The sequence below is a fragment of the Megalops cyprinoides genome, chromosome 20, assembly GCF_013368585.1.
Source record: "Megalops cyprinoides isolate fMegCyp1 chromosome 20, fMegCyp1.pri, whole genome shotgun sequence".
NCBI lineage: Eukaryota > Metazoa > Chordata > Actinopteri > Elopiformes > Megalopidae > Megalops > Megalops cyprinoides.
In genome coordinates, this window is record NC_050602.1 from 28,304,538 (window position 1) to 28,316,694 (window position 12,157).

Genomic DNA, 12,157 nt, shown 5'->3' on the forward strand with positions numbered 1-12,157 from the left:
TAAATACTTAAAAGTAGTTTCCCAGATTCCAGTGTCATATTTACAAACAAAATACCCAAAGAAAAAATATCATAAGAGGCATACATATGTATATGTGTATGTATATGTATATGTATATGTATATTAAAACATTAAAAATAACAATTCTTAGGCATAATTTCAATCACAATGCACTCTGCAAGTGTTATGTGTTCCATATTTGATTGGCTGCTGTTATTGACAATATTGTGGGCTGCTGTTATTAATGAAAGCACATTCACTGGTTTCATGTGTTACTAAGAACACAGCACAGGTGCAGAAGTGCAATATGGTTGAACTGAATCTGGAGATTACCTTACTGTGAAACAGGCTGAAACATGTTGATACCAGATTTATACATACCAGATCCACTGTACATGCAGGAATCCCCAGCAACAAAACAAAAAAAACACTGTCATAAAGTTTTATGGATATCAAACCTGACAGTATGGAGCACAGCACTGTGGGTATCAGACTATGACAGTGTGAGTGGGGGGGGGGGGGGGGCAGTGTGAGTGGGGGGGGGGGGGGGGGGCAGTGTGAGTGGGGGGTTCAGTGTGAGTGGGGGGGTCAGTGTGAGTGGGGGGGGCAGTGTGAATGGGGGGTCAGTGGGAGTGGGGGGGGCAGTGGGAGTAGGGTGACTGCAGGCTCCGGTGTGGGGGGGTCATCGAGCGGGATCGCAGAGGCTGGAAGTTGGGGTTGCTGCTGCCGCTGCTGCTGGGCTCCTCGGGCTCAGCCTGCAGCTCCCCCGGCAGCTGAGGGGCCCCGGGGTCGCCGGGTTTGGGCAGGCCAGACGCCGAGGACGGGGCTACGCTGGCGCTGTCCAGCAGGTCCCGCTCCGAGCTGGACACGCAGGGCAGGTTCAGCATGTCCCCTGCGCTGGAGCTCCACTCGCTCTCCGGGTGGTACAGCAGGGTGGAGTTACACGCCTTCGTGTAGTTGGACTCATTGGAGAACGTCCTGGACAGGTCGTTTGTCGCCCCCATGCACTTTGTTGGCAGGTATCCACTACAGGATGCGCCAGCTGCAGGGAAAACCCGCAACAGACAAAGACACGTCATAGCAGGTCATAGCATGCTGCCACTGGCTGTAACAGGTCATAACAGGTCATAGCATGCTGCCACTGGCTGTAACAGGTCATAGCAGGTCATAGCATGCTGCCACTGGCTGTAACAGGTCATAACAGGTCATAGCATGCTGCCACTGGCTGTAACAGGTCATAACAGGTCATAACATACTGCCACTGACTTTGTAACAGGTCACAGCAGGTTTCATGACAGGTCAGACAGTTCTGCACCTTCATTTGAGAATTTTAGCATATCTCTTTCATTTACTCATTTATGCAGTAGTATCAGTGCACTCAGCGGTGAAACTGTACCTTTTAAGGACTCGATTCTCTCGTTTTTCACTTTCTGCACCTCGTCGGTGATTTTGGTGATGATGAAGTTGGAGGATCGGCTGAGCTGGATGGACTCGATGAGGGTGTCCAGGCCGCGCGGGTTCTCAGCCAGGTAGTCCAGCAGCTTCCCGGTACGCTTCCTGTGAGTGGATCTGCAGCTGATCTCTTCTGTGTCCTCTCTAGACAGGATCTTTCTGGATCTCAGGTAATCAAAGTGCCGATCCGCAATGATTTTATCACAGAGATACGGCCGCAGTCTCTCAAGGACCTGCAAAAAGGACAGAGCCGTACTGACACACACACATTCACAGGGCTGTACTGACACACACACATTCACAGGGCTGTACTGACACACACACATGTTCACAGGGCTGTACTGACACACACTCATTCACAGGGCTGTACTGACACACACATTCACAGGGCTGTACTGACACACACACATGTTCACAGGGCTGTACTGACACACACATGTTCACAGGGCTGTACTGACACACACAAATTCACAGGGCTGTACTGACAGACACACACACATGTTCACAGGGCTGTACTGACACACACACATGTTCACAGGGCTGTACTGACACACACATGTTCACAGGGCTGTACTGACACACACACACACACACACACGTTCATAGGGCTGTACTGACACACACACATTCACAGGGCTGTACTGACACACACACATTCACAGGGCTGTGCTTACACACACACATTCACAGGACTGTACTTACACACACACATTCACAGGGCTGTACTGACACACACATAAACATAAACTGCTTTTTATATGTTTTATGATATGTGAATTACAGAGAGGATAAGTACAACTGCTACTGCCCATCCACATTATTAGTGTTTATAATTATTAACATATATTAACATGCACTACGTACTGCGTACAGTGGAGGTGTGATCCCATCACTACATTTCCATATCTACATTTGTCCATCATTTATTTCATTGGCAATTGTGTTTGTTCATTTCTAATAATTTACTATCGTGTCTGTTAAAGTGGGATTATTCCTTTGTGTGTGTGCGTGTGTGTGTGTGTGTGTGTGTGTGCGTGTGTGTGTGTGTGACCCTGTGTATATCTGACTGCCTGTGTGTTTCATCCGCAGAGTATTCTCTAACCTGTAAGATATACTGCAAAAGCTCATGACATCACAAGCATAAATGCATTCAGAAAACAACCATTTCCTGCAAAGCTGCAGCTTTACTCCCATACACAAGTGGCCAAATGCCCTCCACAGAGCAGCAGATACAGATGTATAAATATAGGTGTCACTGAGTGTGACACAGTGCTGCCCAGTGCTTCCTGTATTTTGAAACACAAGCTGGCCATGTGCTTATTTTTCCCATCTACAGCGGATGTGGTCTTTCACATTCTTGATGTTACATGAAACAGTACAATCCTGGAAAGCAGCAGTCCTAAACCATACGTGTTTGATCAAATCCTGCCAATCTCTCCTGCTCTGTCACCTTATATAGTATATATTACTTGGTCATCATTTAAATAAAAACCATCTCCCATTTCTTGCCAGCAAGGCCCAATACAAGTTATCAGGAGAAGAGAGAAAATAATAACGATACCAATAATACCAATTATTTGCTCCCTTTGTAATATAAACCCAGACATCTGTTTATGATACTGATGTATTTGTTGTACTGTTAAAATACACCTCTTAACACACTGACTTACCGTGCAATGACTTCACAGCACAAACATGCTTTGTACAAACAGCCCATGTATATGTTCCCCTATTAGTATCAGTGTAATCAAACTGATGGTGTTAATTATTACTACACATAATACACATATAAAGTGTGTGGGAGTAACTTGCCATTGTTGTGCACTGAAACCATTCTATGGCTATGTCAGTGAAACCCATTTCTGCAGGTGTGTATGTACCGTATGTACTCCCACACAAGTACTCACATTCATATGAAATCTAAATGTAAATGGCTCACATTTCACTTGCCTGTCTGAGATCTGTAAAATCTTGAATTTGTAATCGTTTAGCTAGGTAAATATTCCACTCACTCACAATTTATTCAATTTTCTCCTATTTGGCATATAGATAAAAATTGTTTAGAACACTGTTTCTTTATTCAGTTATACAAAGCCCGCAAATATTCATGTCAAATAATTTCAAGTGCTGTTGCAGTTTATGTAAGGTACACACAACTTCCATAAGGTTTCACTTTTGGTAAAAGGTAAAAGACTATTCCACAAACTGATCAGTAGAGGAGAGGCAGGTCTATGCTTATTTAGTATTTATGGTGATGATATTGTGTCCTCACAAAACACGTCCTATAAATCACTTTTTTCCCCCAGAGTGAACGATAATGTACGTACTACTAAAATGTCAAATTGCATCAAAAAATGAAACCTTACGCCGGACACAAATACGTAACGTTTAAACTTGCTGTTGTATTGCGAGTAATTCACTTTGAGGTTAAAATACCGCATAATGCCAAGCAGAGTCTTTTCTTCATACTAGTTGTGTGTGGGACAGGTGGGAACGGATACGCAGGCCAGCGAGGCGGCCCTGCCCTGCAGCGTTACCTGCCTGTGCTGCAGCGCCCGGCGCTTCTGCAGCTGGGAGCGGAGGTGGGAACGGATACGCAGGCCAGCGAGGCGGCCCTGCCCTGCAGCGTTACCTGCCTGTGCTGCAGCGTTACCTGCCTGTGCTGCAGCGCCCGGCGCTTCTGCAGCTGGGAGCGGAGGTGGGAACGGATACGCAGGCCAGCGAGGCGGCCCTGCCCTGCAGCGTTACCTGCCTGTGCTGCAGCGTTACCTGCCTGTGCTGCAGCGCCCGGCGCTTCTGCAGCTGGGAGCGGAGGTGGGAACGGATACGCAGGCCAGCGAGGCGGCCCTGCCCTGCAGCGTTACCTGCCTGTGCTGCAGCGCCACGCGCTTCTGCAGCTGGGAGCGGAAGCGGACCCGCGCGCAGGGTGTGGCGCGAGCGCGATGTGTCCCCCACCTGAGCGCTGCCCTCGCGCACCTCTGCGCCCGCGCGATGCCCCAGCGCGCACGCGTGGCAAATGCAGCATGTCGCCTATCGCGAGCCCGTCTGCGCGCGCTGCTCTCTGCCCGCGCGCTGCGCCGACTGTTCGGCAACAAACTGAAAAGCAAAGCCGTCCGCAGGCGCGCCGAACCCACCTCCTTCTTTATCTCCGCCATTTCGTCCTCCGTCAGCTGCGGGACGTCCATCGCGATCCGGCCGACGCGCTTCTTCCGGGGTCTTATGTACAACACCACTGCAGGCAGCGAGCCAACAACCGCGGCCGTGCGCTCACACAAGTTCAGCGTTAGCTGTTAGCAAGGTGCGACAGCCTGTCTTCGGTCCTACTTTTGTGTGATAAACGATTATTATAACATATCGGAAGGTTCCGTGTGCCAGCCCTCTGAAAACTCTGATATCTCCGTAATTTCAGTGAGGAGAGAAGTGAAGTGCAGCAGGTTACTTCCTGCTTCCACCGGCGGTGTGACGCGCAGGCGGTTATTACTGATGAGTAAGACCGAAAAAGGGGATTTTGCTCTCCGGCAGGAGGAACTCAACCGCGACTGTACATCAAACAATGGAAGTACTGCAACAGGAGGTTTTACTGTTTGACACGCTAGAGTAATAAACACTATTTTGGAAACTATGTCGTAGAGTGTCAAACTCTGTTCAGAATGCGGAAAATTGATTGCTAATTCAGGGTTTGTCTGCCATTTGGCCAGGTAAACGCCACTGAATGCTCCGGAACACCATAAAAGTTATTTTTAATTGTGAACGACTTGCTTAAGGATACACGATTACAATTGTTCTTCTTTTTTTGTTGAAATTCCTCGCAAAACTGGCAATCTGTGGAAACTGGTATCAATCTACTGTAACACAACTACAAACAGGTCCAGTTGTACGAGACGGGAGAGAATCGTCACACAACGAATAATAGGCCTTTTATTGTTCACATTTAAACTTACTCATTTTATCCAGAGCGGTTTACAAAGTTTACCACGACAGCGCATGCAGAACAGATCAGACAAGAACCTCAATAACACCTTTAAACATAGGTGACAATCTATGTGCCGGGTCTCACCCTGTCAAATCAGAGCTCCCACGGAACAGGCTAGTAAATATTAGAGCAGCTAATTCAGTGTCCTCTTCACACCATTCCAAAACACGCTTTTAAACTGTTCTCTTATCGGTCTCCTTTAGCATGTTCTCTTCGTGGTTTATGATCCGGTCCCTTTAATATATTGTCATTATGTCAATTTCTATAATTTCTATTGTCTTACGTGCCTTTCGTGTCATTATTTTAATATCTCTTGTATTGCGTTTGTTTTGTAAAGCTCTTTCTACTATAGCTCAGAAAGGTGTGAGAAAGATTATTGTAGAGCCTCTTGCGCCCAAGGACTTAGAGCCACTAGAGAGCGCTCTAATCAAAACGCCGTGTCATTGTGTCATTTCAAGCTTCGAATTTCCTCTCCCGAGAACTGACCTCTGAATATCCGGACTGAAAAACAAATATACTGCATTTTCTGACTGTATTGATAAAAAAAATACAACCGCAAATCCGACGTCAAGTTGAAACTTTTTGTAGCAAAATCTATTTGTTACTAATCATCAGTACCGAAATTGCTTTGCTGCATTCAAATAAAAAACAAAAGTTAAAACTCATACTTATAGTTGTTCAGAGAAACACATACAGATATCACATACAATATAGTGATTCACATACAGTACTGTACATTCTTTTTTCTATGTATTTTTTAAAGGAATTGAACGATTGAAACGCTTGTAGATTATTTGGCTATATTAATAAGGTATTCATTTTGTACTATAGCATTTAAAGCACCTAATAGTATTACACCATGTAAAAACCTGTATAAATATTTGCATTTTAGTCATTTTTTTCGATGGTGTAATTTGTACTTTTTTCTTAATGGTTATCGTGACAGAGATGAAATCAGCCTGAGCGATCAGCCAGAATGACTTCATACTCTGTGACCTGGAGTCCAGATCTGCTTCGCTTGAGACTTTACGAGCTCCGCACCAGAGCCACGGCTGCCTTCGCGCACAGCCTGTGTCGGAGCTGACGCGGTGAGATCATTCTCATGAATCAGACCAAAATATGTTGGCCGACATAATGGTGCGAGTTAACAAGATGGTTAACAAGATCCTTTTCTGAATAAAATGTCTCCGTGTTTAATCTAAACATCTGTCAACAGGAAATAACGCTATTTTTCATTTAGTATTTGTAAAACTGGCTATTAAATAACATAATGATACATCATTTTCTTTGTCATTGGTGAGAGAATTTACTCAATTTGGGAAACAACAAAAAATTCTGAGAGCTTATGAAGGTAACTCTCCGGGAGATGAATTCAGTCAAAAGGATCACGCTGAGATCTGTCTGTGAGTACACTCAAATCGCCGCTGTCTTGACCAGCAGCAGGGAGAATTGAAGTGTTAAACCCATCAGTGCCCAGCAGACAAACAGCACGTGGACATGACAGCAATCCGAAGTATAATTTATCATACAAAGGGTTTTACCTTTCACTAATGGATGTGTCATTGTGGCCTGTTTTAGATTATGTAATGTCATTTAAATCTTTTCAACTGATAGGGGTTAGTGATGTGGAAACAATTTGATTGTGAATGTTTTACAAACCTGTGCAGGTAAGCCAACATTCAATTTGAGATACATTTCTTAACCTCTTGGGGGATATCGAAAGTTATTGTCAGTCATATCATTGAAAGTTACGTGTCTGAGACACTTTCTGCAGAAATACAGCGGTGTGGCAGGCTGTCCCACAGACAGTCTCTCCAGCAGCCTGTGAGGGCTCTGTAGTGCCTCAGACTGTCTGTGACCCTGTAATTAAAACTGAGATCACAGAGATAATCACAGGAGCTTGAGTCCTGACTCACACCTGAGAGAGATGTGTATGCGGAGAGAGACACTCCACAGCTGAAGCAGCATATTGTTCTGAATAATGGCCTGGAATTCCCCAGCGTATCCCCACCACCACGAGCAGTCCAGGCTGCTGCAGTCACTGATCTGGGAACAGGTTTCTGCCACGTCACTTCCCCGGGAACTGAGATCTGACTGAGATTTCTTCATGTCAGGTACATACATGAAATTCTGTTGTCTGGTGAGTCATATTATATTATATTATATTATATTTTTATATAGGTGAAAGGCTGACAGGTGTGGGGGCAGTGCAGTAGCATTGCTGAGGGCAGCAGGTTATGAGCGGAGACTCCGCAGACTGTAACAAGGCGCGGAATTCCACAGTTAGGCAGATGGGTGTGCTGGGAGAGGGATAATTTAGTGGTGAGATTTTGGGCAGGGGAGGATCACACAGAAGGGACAGCTGCAGGCAATACCGACATTATGAATGGTACAACACCTGGGATTCAAGCTCACAACCTCAACTAAATTCCCTGACTATACTGCTTATATCCACACAGAGACCTGGCGGTCACACAGAAATCACACAACTGACACCACATGTGAGTGTGACAGGAACAGCATTGGCAGTGACTGAGTTGTTCATGGAAATACCTGTGAGGGAGGGGGGGGGGGGGCAGGGAGGAGCAGCGCTCATGTACCCCACAGTGCCTACCAGCCCACGCTGCTCTCAGCTGGTCCTCTCCTGGTTTGCTCTGTTTTGTGTGAAATGAAGGATGAAGGATGATCCTGTCCAATAAGCTGTTTATCAACGTGTTTCAGCTCGTCCTCAAACCACATATTACACATGCTGTACTTGTAGCTGGGATGGATTTTAAAAAATGCCATATGCAAGAGTAATTAATGTTTTCCTCCAACCTGTTAGTTTTGTTGTCATGGAGAGGATGTTCTGAGTCACTCAGGCTCCTTTGAGATTGCCAGTGTACACAGTCATCGTCTGCCTGATCCCCAGGTTTGGGATAGTTAAAGCAAAGAGCTCTGAAAATCATGGAGCCAGGACTTCTGCTTTCTCCCCTCCAAACTTGAGATATTGAAGTAATTCTGTAGCTGTTCTCTATTTGTAAAATGGCTTTACTCTGGTAATAAACCAGATGCAGACTCCATGATCTGGAAGTGATTTTCTCTGCTGCTTGTCAGTCATGTGACTGTTCCTGACACCCCGGTCCTTGCCCTCCCAGTGTGTGCATTAGTGTTATCCCTGTTTCCCGAACACCGCACCCCTCAATGTCACACACCCACCCAAACAATATCGATCATCAATACCATCAAACAATAACATTCTACAATAAACCCCTCTACACTCCACACATGGTCAAAATTCACTGTCCCAACCCAAGCCCAATTGACAAAACAACATTCCCAACATAAATTAAGCCCTCTCTCTATCTTATGTCAATGTATATCTTTCATTTAATAAGAATAAAATCTACCATTCAGTTTAGTTCCTTCAATTTAGATCAAATTAAACTGCTTCTCACTCACACAAAGACTGATGCGCAGGTGATATATAACTATGATATAAGAAAGACAGAGGGTGGTGGAGTTGCTATTTACAGATTATCATTTGCATGTTGACCTCACTGTCATTAATCAAAATGAAAGAATATGCACCTTTTGTACATTTCAGTTTAGACTGGAAGGATCCTGTTGCAGGAAAGCCGTGCTGATCACAGCGGCAGCGAGAGCTGGCAAAGCGCATAGTGCAACTATTTACTCATCAACCCACCAAAGACAGCATACCGTTGGTTTTACAGACGGCAGCCTCTGATCATTTTCTCACATTTACCATTACGAAAATGCTAAAAAAATGCACATCAGAAATGTATTTATATCCTCAGATCCACAACTTTCCGTTTATATCTTTAAAAGAGACACACGTGAGCGCAGAGTTGCAGCCAGTGTGTGTATCTGCATGTGATCAGTGAAATTCCCCTGGCCCCCTGCCACCGTGCAGCCATCCTGCCCCCTCCTCTTACCCACTTAGAAAGGCCATAAAAGCAGGACAAAAAATGATGGGAAAAAGTTGCGTAATCTTATGAAATATCTGTACACTTGATGCTTTTAAACTTTTAAGCTTTCTTGGGCTGTACAGTGTGACCGCACTGTAGGTGTGGAGTATCAGTGGGAGGCAGGCCTGAGCTCCAGCTGTGGGGAGAGATAGACCCACTCTCGCAAAACTGCGCTGAGCGGGAGACTCCCGCTCCTGCTGATGCATGTCTGAGCTGAGCTCCTGTCTGTCACCGACGGGTTTTTACGTTTTTATGTGAAATTCAGAGGCACTGGCAGGATCACTGGATCAAGCCAGGGAGATTCAGGAATGAGGACCTGGATGATCCATGTGCAGATGCTGAAAGCAAGTCACATGATCAGAGCTGCCACGGCCCCTCCCTCTCCCTGACTGAGGGAAGGTGCTTTACCTGCATGGGACTAAACACTTTCCCCACAGGCTTCCTATAAACGCTCAGCGAGGTGCGTTTCAGCAGAGGGGCGGGTGCCGCGTGTCTGGCTGCGCTGTTGGGCAGGTCCACGGAGTGCCTGTGCTGTCCGCTGAAACATGGCACCGTCAGTCAGCCTTCGTTCACCTCCTCCTCTCTGTCTGTGTTGCTGCTCAGTGACCCTGTGAATAGTGAGAGGAGCCCTGTCAGAGCAATCGGACAGGAGCACCAGAAGCAGCACACAGTTTAACAATCACTGGAGAGGAAGTGGGTCGATTATGTGGGGAACATTAGTGGGAGGAACCTTCCAGAACATGGAGTAACAGTGACATCACGAGGAAGGCATTCTACAGCATCACGCAACACTGCACACGGCAAGGGCCCAAGGTGACACGTTCTGACCCCTGCAAAAGTTATGAGGCATTTTAAGCTACATTCACCACTCAAACCTCCACAGATACACCTCAGGGAATAGAGTCTCTTTGAAGGCAAAGGCCAGTTTTTATCTATTCAAAATATGTGCTAATGACGTTTGTTTAGAGCGGATCCAGTTAACATCTCCATCTGAATTTAATTTTTCAGTACAAATATATCTACACTTACTCTGGTCAGTATATAAAACATGTGCACGCTCAGTTCCACAGAAAACATGATGTCATCCTTCCAGCAGGAAAATGTCCTAGATTCAGCCAATAACAGCCATCCTGACCAATGAGCTTGTAGAGTTTCACATAAAGAGGGCCTGACTGAAAAAATCCTTCCCTCAGCTGGAAAAAACATGTCATTGATCATCATCTTTGTTTAACTGGAATTTGACCCAAAAACATTCTTGTAAAGACTGAGGAGGGCTTTCTCAGGAACAAAATCACTTTTAAAAGTTGAATAAACTTCCTTAAGCCACACACACCTCAACTGCAGCATGCAGAAACTAGAATGCTGTACTCTCACACACACACACGCACGCACACACACACACACACACACACACACACACACACTCACACGCACACGCACACACGCACGCACACACACACACACACACACACACACACACGCGCACACACACACAATGTTTGTACAGTGCTGGAGACTAAAAGGAGCCTCAAGCATTCTGTTTGACATTTTGACCCATCTGTTTTTACCAACTGTTTTTTATATTTAAAGCTTCAAGGGCATTGTGTGTGTGTGTGTGTGTGTGTGTGTGTGTGTGTGTGCGTGTGTGTGTGTGTGTGTGTGTGTGTGTGCGTGTGCGTGTGTGTGGGGAGCTCTGAGTTTCCAACAAATAGTTAAACTGTTGGAGACAGCGGCATGACACGACATCTGTACTGACAGTTTTCCCCATGACACCTGAGTCTGATCTCTTGCAGGTGTGACATGAAGCCACACCCCTGCATTCAGACAGCCCGAGCACTGAGTCCCTGATCTGGGAACAGTGAGAGCCTGAAGCCCCTCCCCACCTTCACATCTCACCTGACTGGAATTATACCTGAGGAGTGAAAAACAGGCCACATTCAGCCCAAACATCCATGACCTGGTTTATCCTCACTCTCCCTGCAGACATTTCCACCTGAAAGCTTCATGAAGCCACATACTCTTCCAAGCACCTAAAGCTCTGGCACTCACCTGTCTCTGCAGATACACCTCCGCAGGAGCTGTGCTGGCACTGCGCAGTGACCGTGACCGTGCTGACCACACCCGTGCTGACCACACTCACGCTGACCACGCTGACCGCGCCCGCGCTGACCGTGACCGCGCCCGCGCTGACCGTGACCGCGCCCGCGCTGACCGTGACCACGCTGACCGTGCCCACGCTGACTGTGACCGCGCCCGCGTTGACCGTGACCGCGCCCGCGCTGACCGTGACCGCGCCCGCGCTGACCGTGACCACGCTGACCGTGCCCGCATTGATGCGGGGAACGCACTTGGTCCTGACCCTCGCGGTCATGGCACGCGCAGCTCGGCTGGAGCTCGTGCAGGAGAGAAGCTGCCTCACAGCACAGACGCAGGCAGCACAGGCTGTGTGCTCATTCTGCCTTCCGGAGAGGAAACCCCGCGGAACGCAGTAAAACGCGCTGATGCAAGGAGTCACCGCAGGCCCACACCAGCGCTGTCCTGCCCGCTCACATCCCTGCGTCTCACCCATAAAAAGTCTGTATTTCATATTTTTGGCTGATGCATTATGTGATGTACAGTCACTGGTTACCTCACCAGCCTCTGGCTCCATTCATAACCCACAGCCTCTGCGTAGCTCCTGCTGCACAGCACAGCCTGTGTGTAAAGCTCTCTCCACTCTAACGCAGCTGTCTGAGATGAGGGCAAACATGCGGCTATAGAGCAA

The 12,157-nt window shown here is 46.8% G+C and overlaps 1 protein-coding gene across 1 annotated transcript; it reads right to left on the reverse strand.

Annotated features, from left to right (window-relative positions):
• Nucleotides 1-623: 623 nt before the first annotated feature.
• On the reverse strand, nucleotides 624-4,910 carry bcl10 (BCL10 immune signaling adaptor). The gene is made up of 3 exons (XM_036553907.1): nucleotides 4,587-4,910; nucleotides 1,397-1,685; nucleotides 624-1,042 (listed from the first exon to the last, which is right to left on the reverse strand). The coding sequence occupies exons 1-3, from the start codon at nucleotides 4,635-4,637 to the stop codon at nucleotides 624-626; spliced, it is 759 nt and encodes a 252-aa protein (XP_036409800.1). The 5' UTR covers nucleotides 4,638-4,910.
• Nucleotides 4,911-12,157: the final 7,247 nt, after the last annotated feature.